General features: G+C 38.3%; 2 protein-coding genes across 3 annotated transcripts in view; both read right to left on the bottom strand.

The window, feature by feature from the left end:
- odad1 (outer dynein arm docking complex subunit 1) overlaps nt 1-13,605 on the bottom strand; it is a 74,328-nt gene that overhangs the window by 44,973 nt on the left and 15,750 nt on the right. The window lies entirely within an intron of this gene.
- Nucleotides 57-2,992, bottom strand: si:ch211-222l21.1 (prothymosin alpha). Of its 2 annotated transcripts, none has more exons than XM_053483912.1 (5): nt 2,794-2,992; nt 1,729-1,824; nt 1,276-1,330; nt 1,109-1,191; nt 57-1,007 (listed from the first exon to the last, which is right to left on the bottom strand). In XM_053483912.1, exons 1-5 carry the CDS (start codon nt 2,845-2,847, stop codon nt 930-932), a joined length of 366 nt encoding a protein of 121 aa, XP_053339887.1. In that variant the 5' UTR covers nt 2,848-2,992; the 3' UTR covers nt 57-929. The 2 variants fall into 2 exon arrangements, with proteins under 2 accessions (XP_053339887.1, XP_053339886.1); XM_053483911.1 differs by having other exon boundaries at nt 1,109-1,194; nt 2,794-2,991.

Genomic DNA, 13,605 nt, shown 5'->3' with positions numbered 1-13,605 from the left:
ACTAAAAGAGATTACAAATAAAAACTTTCTTTCAGGCATGAAACAGCCACACGACATCAGTTTAAAAAGACGAGTGATTTTATTTATACGCCTGAACCAGAATATACAAAGCAGTGGTCAAAAGCAACCAAAACACAAAACACCAGTGTCAGCATGTTGACCGTTTCCCATCCTGCACTGCCCATACAAAAACTAAAATAAAAAAAATAATAATAATTAAAAAAACCCAAACTGTACATAAGGATGTGAAAAGGTACAAACCTTCTGGAATGCATATGAAACAAAAGACCAAAAATCTTAAGGTTTAAGAGGGGGTAATTAACATAAGCTAGGCAGAAAAGGACAAATTTATCTTTTCTTCTCAACTCTTGCGCAGTAAAAAGCCCTATTCATGGACGCCATCTGTTGTGCTAACAGATAAACCAAAGCAAGGGATTAACTAGTAGCAGCAGAAAAACAACCAGGATCAAAATGTTGCTCATTAGCCCCTGCTTAAAACTTTTATCTTTGGTCTTAAGTGAAATCTGGATTATATGATCGTTCATATAATAAACATCAGAACATTAAGGAAAAAAAGGGTGTACATTATATATGACAACTTGTACGCCTTGTTTTTTTTTGATTATGCATCTGCTGGTCAAAAAAACGCAGTAGAATATGTGCTTGCACATTTAAACTTGTGCATAAAAAAAATAAAAAAAAATATCTAAATTTTTTTTTTTTTTTTTTAGAACAGAACCCAAACGTTATTCCTACACCAATAAATAACATCATACAAAAGAGGAGAGAAAAGGGGGAGGTCATGATGTTACAGGCTTAAGTGTAAACGAATATTTCATAAGGGCAGGGCGATAACAATGAAAATGTACATAGAAGCACAAACTCTACTAGGTTAGATTGACCAAACAGAGATCTGCTGTGAAAAAGCTCTAGGCTGTGGCTTCAGCCTCAGCTTCTGTGGACTTTCCATTCTCCTCAGTCTTCTGTTTCTTTATGTCAACTGACTCCTGAAGGCACAAAAGATTTAATAAGACAAAAGATGCAAACACCAGTCATGATGTTGCTGTGTGTGTCTTTCTTTTTTGGAAAACATCTTTTTGAAACCCACCTCCTCCTCTGCAGGACGTTTCACTGCCTGCCCATCTGCTTCCTCTTCAGCAGACTTCTCCTCCTCCCCCTCCCCCTCTGCAGCTGCTTCACAACACAATTTTCGTTTTAATTACTGAATGACAATGTTCGATGTAATACTGACTCACGAAGCTGGTAATAACTTACGCTCTTCAGCTGTTTTGTCCTCTTTTTCGGTTTCTTCATGAGAGGCACCATTAGTCTGTCAGGGGAAGTTTTTTGTTTACATTATTGTCATTTTTAGAAAAAAAAAAAAAAAAAGAAAAAAAAGATACACAAGGGGATTTTTGGATGCATCTCAGCGTGAGTCACATTAAAGTTATCAAGTACATGAGTTACTGTGTTGTGGGAGGTCCACTAATAACATTCCACAGACGCCGAGACTTCATACTGCTCTGATAAACAGGCAAGCAGCCAACACTCTACATCTGTGAAAGTTCACAAACCTAAACAAAGAGCAGAACCTACACAGCAGCAGGGCAGAGGGTGGGACAACTGCGAGTCGCCCAACACCTGCACCCGGAGCGTAATACAGTGACAAAAAGCCTCTCACAAGGCCTGCTGGGACCACCCCCCCTCCACTTTTTTTCTTTAACATACCGCCGTGCCATTAGCAGGTGCGTCTTCAGCAGCGCTGCCGTTCTCTGTCTTCTCCTCCTGCACCTCCTCCACAACTTCTTTTTTCTCCTTCAGATCCTATAAGCACAGAAAAAGGAATTCATAAAGTCACTTGAACATATAAGAACAATATTTTTTTTTCTTAGTGGACACCTTTCCAATTCTTCTTTCAGGGGTTAATTTTATCAATTACGTTTTTTGAGTGGATTTCCTTCCGCCCACGATGAGCAGAAGCGTCATGACCGCAAAGCTAACAGTCGCTTACAAAAATAAATAAATAAATAAATAAACGAACAAAAAGTTATGGATAAAACGCACAATGTAACGTAATGCATACAACATTTTTCACGATATACCACATTTTCATCTGTTTTGTTTAACCAGATACAATTCTACTTTTTGCAAAATCTACACAGCTGTTTACAATCTCCGGGAAACGCTTCCAACCAATCAGATTGAGGCAGGTTCAGAACGCGTTCTCGCTCTCGCGCTTTGAACGGCGCGTGCCCGAATCCTAGACAAAGGGCAGCGCGTGGCCATAAGGAACAATGCTTAGTGAATGAGAGAGTAAGAGCGCGCGCTCCAATCTATAGCAATTTCCCGCCTATTTATTAAGGCTCGCGCTGTAATTTACGAAATAAGAAAAAAAATCGTTAGGACATCCGTTTTTTTTATCTCAGTGAAACTGAACATGATCGCCATATAAGGCCAAAAACGAGATGTTCTTTATTTTTTTTTAAATAGCTTTGTAATTCACCTGTAAACGATATAAACAGTATATACAGACATCTCAACATACATACATCGAAACAATGTTCCTCTTACTCGCTCGTTAGCTAGGAAGCTAACCTTAACGCTGATGGTTTTCTGTGGTACCCAGAAACGGCTTAACCACAGGGCAACCGCTTCACCACATAAAAACAATTAACTTCTCGCTCTATCACCACAATAGACCGTTTAAAACAAAATTCACACCAAATCCAATAAAATTTTAAACAAAAAGTTTTTTTTTTTTTAGGAAAAAAACGTATTTTTTTCGCGACTTACCTTTGCGGTAATCTCTGTGGTGGTGGTCGTCGTGTCTACAGCTGTATCGGCCATTATTTATTTATTTTGCTGAGGAAAAATAACTAAGTAAGTGTTATGGTGTGATAAAAATGTTCGTGCTACCAGACTGAGGTAGGACACAGTAAGAGAGAGAAAGGGACGTGGGGAGGAAGAGTGAATCAAAACCGCTTCAACTTGAGAACTGAAAGGACCGAGCTAACCGCTGCAAAATCTGATTGGACACGCAGTGTGTCGCGTGTTCCTATTGGTCAGGCGAAGCCAGCGCAGAATTTCTTGCATTCCTATTGGAGAAGCGCACGTCGCTTTTTCTCTAAAACCCACCTCCATTCTCTCCAATCTCCTCCTTCTAAAAAAAACCGACTGCCCGTGTTCCTATTGGTGAAACATTATATACAGAATGGACTTGCGCCAAACAGGTTCATGCAATGTTAGTGTTTAATATGATACCTTCTATATGTATTCACATCCTGTTGTGCTACAGATCATACCTCAGTCACGAACTCTTTTTCTCAGGGGAAAGTAGATCGCGCATACTTGGAAAGTCGCCCTCAAGTGACGTCAGATCCAGATTTGCATATTGAGGAAATTACCATGCACATCAAAAAAACGTGTTCAATGAATATGCATAATTTTGTGAAATATAATAGAATTAAAGAGTTTTGTGAAATGGAACATTGTAGGTTATAACATTTTTTAAGGAAAGAAGAAGCATTTGGTCATGTTAAACAAACTATCTACCTAACTATTTTTAGATAAACTATCTAATATTTATTTTCATATTTTGTTAGTTTGTTATTACATTATTGCCATATTTGGAAAAAATTTTAGGTATATATAATTTTGAAAAACGTATCTATTTTATAAATATTATTTCTTTTTCACACGGTAGTGAATAGTTATAAAAGAGACTAGAGAAAATGGTTGCAGATCATTTTGTATAACCAGCAGATATGTTTTAAGCTGGAGAGCCTTATCCTATCCCTTACATCTGCCCAAATACTCACTCACAAAAATGTAATCACTAAAGATGTCTAAAAGTAGTAATATCAATTATATGTTCCTGTATGTTCTTGATAGTTACTTTCAGCAGAAGTTCCATCTTATTCCATTATGACCATATTGTGATTCTGATTACCCCCACCCCAGACTCTGCGGTGTACATACACAGACCCAAAGACCCTCTTTGTCTCTGTTTACAGCCTCTGTTTCATTAGCATGTTGTGTGTAAAGGCTATTGTGTCTTAAAAATGAGATGGTCCATGTGGCTGTTTTGTTCTCCCTCATGAGCAACACTTTGACATGCTAACTCTTCCCTCACCCACTCCTTCAAAGGCTCAGGCACAGATTTCATCCCTTTGCATATTACAAAAAAAAAAAAAAAAAAAATGCAAAATTTTCCTGGTTGGCCGAGATTGTGAATGTAAAAGGAGTATACCTGTTGCACCAGAAACAAAACTTAATTCAACACATTTTTAGTATCATCCTATATAATGCTGCTTTTGTGTAAAGATAAAATTTATGAAAACATGACTAGGTATTTCTTCATATACTGCATACATTGAGGATTTTTCCCTCATGACTGTAATGGAAATTGTAATTGTACATGCAAATGGAAGTTTGACACTTTCATGGAATAAATACCCTTCCTGAAAATATCACAGTGTCATGGTTTTAACAATGAAATTATTATTAAAATCATACACTGTTAAACCATGCCACTGACTGCTGTGGAGTAATCAATTGAATGAATGAATAGTTTTTCAATAGAACTACTAGGACAGTGGTAGCTCAGAGGGCTAAGGCACTGAGTTACTGATCGGAATGTCGGCGGTTCAATCCCCAGCTCCACCAGGTTGCCACTGTTGGGCCCTTGAGCAAGGCCCTTAACCCTAACTGCTTCAGCCGTATCATGGCTGACCCTGCGCTCTGACCCCAGTTACGCTGGGATATGCGAAGAAGGAATTTCACTGTGCTGTAATGTATATGTGACAAATAAAGGCTTAACTTAACTGTTGTACACTACATTCTTTCCCATCTATAGATCACTTTTCCTGTACAGGGTCGCAGGGTGGGCTGGAGCCTATCCCGCAGGGTACACCCTGGACAGGGCGCACACACACACACACACACACACACTATAGGGAATTTGAAAATAATTTAGCCTAATCCGCATGTCTTGCAGAGGCCTGTGGGATGAAACCAGAGTTTCCAGAGGAAATAAACTAATGACGAAGAGAACATTCAAACTCCACGCACACAGAATCTAAGGTGGGAATCGAACCCTCAACTGCAGGGCTAACCACTATGTCACCATAAAGCCCTGTACACTACAATATTTCAGAACTCTTGATTCTGATTGGTCAGAAGGTTTTTATACATTTTCTCCAACAGCAGATCTGAGAGTAGTAGTGCAACTTCAAATCAAAGGTTATTTTAATGTGCCCTTTCAAATATACTTCTTGTTTCTTAATACCATTACAAGCTGTGTTTTTATAAAGAGAATAAAAAAGAGAGGCTGATGCTAGAATGACTGCCCTGTTTGTAGTTGCTAACTTACATGTAATCTCTTATGGTCTTGGAAACCTATTCTAAATGGTTGGATAATGCTAAACAAAAAAATGGATTTGATTTGAGCACCACGATTGACAAGAACCAATGCTTCGAACTGTTCAAAAGTCATTTATTCCCACAATGTGAAGCTTACTGAGGCCACGATCACATATTTTTCACAAGAGAACGTTATAATTACGGCCAGGCGGATGACAAAGATGAAAGCAATAAAACGTGTCATAATCCCAAACCTAAAACCACGGAGTTGCACACGTTATGCTTTGGGTGCAGATCTTGGTGTGGAGATGAGAGTGTTCAAGACTTTTGAAAGAGATTAATGAACATAATCACATAAAGCCTCTTGTTTGTTCAAACAAAGGAGTGGAGCTCATGCCATGCTGTATATAGAGGCTCTTTTATTATAGGAAATGAAATCCATGTGTAGACCTGGTACACCAAGACGGCTGTCTGCTGCACAGACCCAGACAAGCAACAGTAAGTTTTGGGACGAAAAAAAAAAAAAACACAGATCTCAGGTCCAAGCATTACTCATGCTATGCCACTGGAAAATGGAAGCAATGGGAAAGGGAGGTTTTGTTAGGTCATTTCCTGTATTCTCTCTCTGTATACCCGCAGCCTGGGTATGAGCTCGATTAGTTTCCATGGATACTGGATCTCATCCAAAATTGCCTGCTGCTCTATCGTTTTTTTTTTATGAAGGAGGAGTTCTTCTTTTTTGAGAAGGAGGAGTTTAGTTTAAATATTACAAGAGGAGTGATTTAGGTGATTTGAGATTTTATAGTCATTGATTTGATTAGCCAAATAAAATAATATATATAACATATAAAATATGTACAGATGTAGGATTAACCATTGATGTTATAGTTACTACTTAAACATTTAACTATATACAATGACCTTTTTGACTTCATCATAATGATAATTAATATTAATATTTAATTGTAAAACGAAATATTACAAATTACTGCACTTTTTTAGTGTAATACATATGAAGTGATTGAGCCTTTAAGACCATTAAGACTTTTAATACATTTATAATGATGTCTAAATAAGGTATAATTAAGGAGACTAGATCATATACCCTTGGCCTGCATACAAATAAAAATACAAGAGGATCATCTATAGGGCAATTGAATATACTTCAATTTACTTCAATTAAAAAAAAAAACTTGCTTGATTACATTCCACTGAAATCATCACCTAATTACAGTATATCTGTGCCATGCGCATTTAAACAGGCCATTATGTAGTAAGGCATGTAATTAGTGTTGCACCTGAATTTGGGGACAAAAGCCAGAAACCTGACACCTGAAATGCATGCATTGAGGGCAACAGGGGAAGGGCTGTTTCCAAAAAGTCAAAGGTCACGATTTTGGAGGGAAAAGGTTTACTATGATTGTAAAAAAACCCAGAGGAGGTCCTGTGTAAGCAAGCTGTGCTCTTTTGTTCAGAACAGTAGTGGTATATATATGCTCTTCCCATTACCCAGTAGGGAACCTGGTAAATATCTGTGCAACCAGTGGATGTCCTGAGGTGAGAGACATCCCCATCACTTTATCTAGTTTATTAAATATAAAGTCATACCTGCTATAACATGCAGTGATTTCCACCTAACAATTTGCTCTCGGTTTCAAAAGGTCTTCTTAAACATGCTAATAATACCACATACAAAATCCAGATCGGTCAGAAGTTAAATATTAACTCAGCAGACATTGTACTTAGCTAGATAAATGAATGTGTTAAAAAAGTTGCAAATCTGTAAGAACTCTTATTTGCATAAAAGCGTTTATATTTGAGTAAAACACTCACAGTTAGAATTACAAACTAAGCTCTGTGACCTTTTGAAACCGAGAGCAAATTTTAAAGTGTATGTAAAGCTTTAGGAGGAAGCTTTAGTCAGCTTTGCCTTTCTGGTGGAAATTTCCATAGATTGAGACATGAATGAGGTGGATCTTCATAGCAGTTCTCCCCCTGTACCTGCACTCACCACCCACACTCTGTTTCTTGTGTTTTTTTCTCATCAAAAGCATCACCGTCTGGCTAATGACCTAGCTTTCCTAACTGCACAGTCTCGGCATGTCTTTGCATGCACTTGACTTTCAGTTCCAGTGGCACTGTTTAAACATGTACTGCCTCGCTTTTTACAGTTTGACAACTACTCTTCCACCGTTCCTCAGAAATCATTACCTGTCATTATTTTCCAATAAAATATCTTTAATATAAGTGTAGAGTTTGTACTTGCAAGAACTTTGGTTCTGCTTCATGGTCTGTCCATGTGATGGCCTCATAATGCATTCAGCAAATTAGCATTTTTTTCCCCTTTCAGGTCCAGATGACATTTTCATTTTGGATTGTGTCTTATCCACACAACTTAGACTTTTGTTTAATTACATGTACATTTAAATCTGAACAGATTGTGTTTATGCATTGAAACATTACCATCTTGATGGAGGAGATATTAAAGCATTAGATGGAAGAGCGATAAACTGACCTGAAGCGCCTGTGCCAATAGCCCTCCAGAGCGACCTCAGTTTTATTGTAAAGCTTCAACAAAGAGCCATCTGCCTAGTAAGTGGGGCTAAGACAAGGGACACCCATACACACAGGGGATGTAGTAGTGAAGCAAGAGGGTGGGGAGGGGATTGTCAGATGTCCCCAAAGGGCTTTCAGGATGCATGATGAGGGGATTTTGTATTTTCTTTTTGTGCGGTTAAAAAGTAAACTAAATGCAGAAAACAAAATGAAAGCTCATGCATGACTTGCAAAGCTTAAAAATGATTTTAAGGGTGCACTTGATAGAGCTCATTGATGTCAGAGGGAGGGTTATAGCTGACCACAGGTACAGTTTTTTTGGCTGGGCCTGCATACATATTAGATTACTTTTCTAGTTGTGTTTGAATTTTAAAGCAAACATGAATCTGCGCATATTCTCAAGGTCTCACCGAAGGTTGCATTATATGACAAGATAGGATAAAACCACACAGTTATATTTTTTGAGGAACTTAAAGTTTGAGCAGGGAACTACAAAACGCTGTACTACACGTGCCATTGGGTTGGTCAGAGAAATCATTTAAGACAATAGTTTGGATTTGGATTGGGGTTTAAAATGTTGTGTTGTCGCTAAAATCTTGACTTCATGTTGTTGCTAGGTAATACAGGGCCAGTGAGCTTTACTCACAAAAAAAGCCAGAGTTCCTATAACAAGAATCATTTCTTGAATATTGGAAAATATAATAAAATACAGTTATTTTACTCAGACTAAAGTGAACCATCGGTTTGAACAGGCAAGTAAACTAAGATGAGTCAGTAACACAAGGACAGAGTACAGTTCAAGACCAGCAGTTACTAACATCAGTTACTACCATCTAGTGGTGAGAAAAAAGTGCTAGTTGTAGCAATAACCTTTAAACTAAAATACAAATGTTTTAAGAGCCCACTAATTTTATGATTCTGCCTCTTTAAGCGAAAGATGAATTAAAGTGATCAGAACATGCAAACAGCACCAACTTCACAGACAATAAAATCTATAAAAATAAAAGTTTAACTGATAAGATTAGATAAAACCCTGTGATCACCTGTCTTTAAAGCATAACTGATTGGTCTGGCCCAGAGCGCTGAAGATTCTTACTCCTTATAGCTGGGGTTTGGGAAAAGGCCCCGAGGGAAGATATCTCAGTGTGGAAGAGAAACGAAGAATAGTTGGCACTCAGCCAATTAAAATAAACAAGAGAGGGCAAGAAAAAGGAATGGAGGAGGAAAGTCGTGGCATAAAGTGACTTCTCAGACTTTTTGCAACCACAGACCACCTTAACTGTAAACAAAATCCTATTCAAACTTATCTTATAATATTAGGTAAATTATGTAAAAGTATACAGTGTTGTTCTGGCTATTATAAAATCCATAAAGCTTGTTAATCCTGAACTTTCCAGTGTCAGTTGGTATTATTTAAAACCTAGCCTGTTTTTGTTTTTCGGTTTGGATTAAGGCTAGCTAATTCACGTAATCATACAAGCAGGCTAATGACTACTATAGGGATTTTAAACACAAGGTGAAGGTATAAAAGGACTTGCTTGTTAAGATGTGGACAAATTAACGCAACTCTTTCATGACACCTGTTATCTTTGAATGTGTGATATTTTAATGCAGCCATTCATGATTAAGTTTGGCAAAAAAAAAAAAGGCTAGATGTGTGAACAGTTTGTCCATGCTGTTTTTGTTCCCAACCTGGAAAAAAAGGCTCAGCAGGTTGCAAATCAGGTCAGATAGGGTAAATAAATTTAAATCTGTAAAGCCCTCTCATTTCTGTGAGGTGTAATGTCTCTAACCATTTAGCTACTTCATGTCCTTCCTCTTAATAATTTCATAACTGTTTATGACAGAGGATCTGCCACAGAAGTTACACCGCCATGAGCTGACAGGAAGGGGTTCGTAACCAAAATTTCTGTTCTCTGCTGATAGAAGTGTAACCCAATGTGGTCTTTTGTCATTATAGCTCACTCTCACACACTTATCATCTATTATCCTGTATACAAGGCCGATGGGGCCTAGAGCCTATCCCAGGAGCCTTAGGGCACCAGGCCAGTGTGTCAATCGTTCTTAGGGCACACGAACATACACACACTACGGGCAATTTGAGAATGTTTAAGACATAGCCTTATCTGCCTGTCTTTGGAAACCTGAGTACCTGGAGGGAACCCACCAACCACTTGGAGAAACTTAGACCTGAGGTAGGAATCGAACCCTTTAGGTGCCAGGCGACAGTGCTAACCACTGTTCCATTGTGCCACCGTCATTATAGCTTATCTATCTCAAAGTTTGAGATACTGTGCAATTCGATTTGCTTTTCTGCTCACCATGGTAGTGAAGAGTGGTTATTTAGGTTACAGTAGCATTTCGTTTAGCTAGGATCATTCACACTATTCTCCTCCCTGTCACCATCATTTGTTTAAGTGCAATGACTATAATACCCAACTGTTGTATATGAATTCCCAGGAGATAAGCAGTTGCTAAAATACTCTAACCACCCCCATCTCGCACCACTATCCATGCCATGGTTACCGTCACTGAAATCCCATATTGATGTTGATTTGATCTGAATGTGATCCATGACTGACAGTCATATTTACTTAGAAATACTACCAACACCAACCACAAAAGTATCCACATGCAGAGCCAAAATCTAAATAAGACTTGTTTATGCAAATATGACTTGTAATCAATTGCATCTGTAACTTGTACTAATTTTAACTTTACAACTAGTCAGGTAGATTCTCATGCTCTACAGTATGCCCCACTGTCATGTTTTAAAGCTATAATTAATTATACATGCACGTCAAGAATCAGAGTGAGGGGAAAAATAGAGAGCAGAAACAGTGATAAAAGCCTAACAGGATCTTTCTGTGCAGTTAAGATAGACAGAAAACAAATGAGCAGGAAATAGAGCTATTTGGAAAGCAGAGATAAGGCGATATGAGCACGTGTGTGTGTGTGTGTGTGAGAGAGAGAGAGAGAGAGAGAGAGAGACAAAGAGTGTAGTGTGGGTTGGTTATAAAGCAGTTATAAAACACTCTATTAAACAATGACTATATATATATATATATATATCTAGAATGAGAATGGAATTGCAGTGACTTATGAGCACAAAATGGCCAGCATGCAGAATCAAACATGGCGTCGAAAAAAGAGACAGAGGGCCACACGCGCGCAGGGAGGCGCGAGACTGGTGAGAGTCAGATGTCACTCCGGCGTTGTCACGGCCGCTGAATGGCTGAGCCGCGGTGGTCTGGGTGGGCTCAAGTGAGGGGGCGGGAAGATGATAGAGCGCACAGGAGGGTTTGTTGTCGTGGTAACGAGAGGGGTCGCGCGGGTGTCGGTTGAACGCGGAAGTAGAACGGACGGGTCACATAAAAGAGAGTTAGAGGAAAAAGAGAGAGAGGGAGAGAGAGAAATTCTGTTTTTATTTTCGCTTTTTATCTTTATTATATAGATTTTTAAATGAATCTACTCCTATTATTTTCTTATAACTTATTGCTAATACGAATGTAAATATTTTTCAAACCAATAAAGCACCTTTGAATTTTGAGAGAGAGTAGAGAGGGAGAGAGAGAGAGAAAGAGAGGGAGGGGGAAAGGGAGAGAGAGAGAGAGAGAGAGTGAGCATATTTTTTCATCTATCTTTTTCAGTAGTTATTTTGAGATAACTGTGTACCAATAAAGCACACTTTGAATTAAAGAGCGCGAGAGATCCATGTTCTGATCTGAACTGATCATCTTCACCAATGTGTTTTTATACTGATTAAGAGAAGTTTTGCACACAGGTCAACTTACAGATCTCTGAAAGTGCTGGAAGAAGTGATTCTAGATTCTGGTGCGTTTTCTTCAGGTACTCTGGATTTCTCTCACAGTCCAAAGGCATGCAGATTAGTTTAATTGACATTCCCAAATTGCCCATAGTGTGAATGTGTGCAGATGTTGACCAGAGGTCTTACAATGGTTGTAAACTTGGAATAAACACAATGGTAATCATTACTGGACTTCACAGTTCCTAGTTGGACTACAGGACCTGTATCCACAAAGCTTCTTAGGGCTAAAATTTGCTCCTAGTTATGAAATTCTAAGAAAATGCTTAGAATTATGACGTTTTTTTAGAATTTCCCCTTAAATTTAGAACTAAATCTTGGTAAAGATAAAAATGATTCAAGAAACATCTTAGCCCTAAAAACAGCTCCTACGGTAAAAATTGTTAAGAGTACAGAGGAGGACTTTTAAGAGGCTTAAGTGTTTTTATAGCAGAGGACAAAATGGCAGAAAGAAGAAATATTCTCCAAACACTAAATGTAGACACTACATACTAAACACTGCGCTTCTGACCAATTTGGTTTTCTTCAAAAGTGATAAAATAAATGTAAGAACTTAAATATAGTAACAACTGCATGCAAATTGCTTGCTTTAAAAGTGGACACATTTTCAACATTTGGCTGTTTTAATTAACTTAAAATTTTTTAGCCTATAACAGAAACTTTGCATAAAGTAGCCTGTATTTATGATTGTACAATTTCTTCTATTAATTCTATTATCATATATTCTGTTTTCACAAAGAGTACATTTTAAGACCTTTACAGATTTTTTTTATCAACCAATCACAGTCCCTGAATTGCTGTGTCATCCATAGCAAAGGGGGCGACCACACCTCCTCATTAAGATTCAGGTTTTTGTAACTTCCTTACTCAGGGTTGTTCTGAAAATTTTCCTAAATCACTTTTAGTCTAAGACTCCCAGCTAGGACTTTTTAGACTAAAATAGAAGCTCTCTAAGAGAATTTTAAGAATCTTTGTGAATACAGGCCCAGAGGTTCCTAGATCTTACATATTAATAATAAGTTTGTCAGCTTTTGGGGGCCCCTACTGGCTCTGGGCTCCAAGCAGTTGCCTGCCTTGAGTCTGAGTGTTGGCTTTGGTCACATAGGCAAAGAAATAGCACAGATACACACGAGCAAATATTTCTATTGTTGTTTTTGGTTGTTTCTATGTCCCATAATAATAATAACAATATGCTCATTTTTAGAGTACTCCACTTTTGCAACATCATTTCCATATTAGGTAGTGGTAAAATTTATATTTTGTAAAATAACTTTTGACATATCCCAAAATCGACCTAAGAAACACTTGCAAGGAATCCATTTAAGCATATATAATCTTTTTAATCATCATTGACTCATGCTGGGTTGCCTGCATGTATCTGTGCCACTTGAGTTTAAAGTGTATTATAGTAAATGTTTTAAGGTACCGTACCTGTCAAAAGTTTGGACTACCTTGTTTAGTGATTTATTTTTTCTACATACTCTTCGGGTTGGTGGCAGGCAGTCAGATGTTGCTCTTAAACTGTGTGTTTCAAAGTGTCATCAGCAGACTTGCATCAAGACACAGATGGCAGAGCTCATGACAGACCCAGGAATTGAGCCCCACGAGTGACAGACCAGTACCTAAGGACCTATGCACTCAGACATCGTTATGCAACTGCCACAAAGCTGCAGGCCCGTTCTCGAGATGCGACTGGTACTAGGGTTTTCAGACAAACCAATCGCAACTGACTCCACCGCTTTGGCTTGAATGCCAGACGACCGTTGTACAGTAAGTGACTCCACTAACACTAAGACACCGCCGTGAACGTTTGCAGAGGGCACAAGACCATGTGACCTGGACAATGCAGCAGTGGTCTACCG

This window comes from Clarias gariepinus, chromosome 23, assembly GCF_024256425.1.
Source record: "Clarias gariepinus isolate MV-2021 ecotype Netherlands chromosome 23, CGAR_prim_01v2, whole genome shotgun sequence".
In the NCBI taxonomy this organism is placed as follows: Eukaryota; Metazoa; Chordata; class Actinopteri; order Siluriformes; family Clariidae; genus Clarias; species Clarias gariepinus.
This window is presented reverse-complemented; position numbering and strand designations above follow the sequence as displayed.

Bases quoted from the DNA above. Each gene is read 5' to 3' on its own strand.
- si:ch211-222l21.1 (XM_053483911.1), bottom strand. From the start codon at position 2,847: ATGGCCGATACAGCTGTAGACACGACGACCACCACCACAGAGATTACC. The intron at 1,331-1,728 runs GTATGTTAAAGA...TTCCCCTGACAG, and splicing joins CACCTGCTAATGGCACGGCG to ACTAATGGTGCCTCTCATGA. The intron at 1,195-1,275 runs GTAAGTTATTAC...TGTGTTGTGAAG, and splicing joins GGACAAAACAGCTGAAGAGC to CAGCTGCAGAGGGGGAGGGG.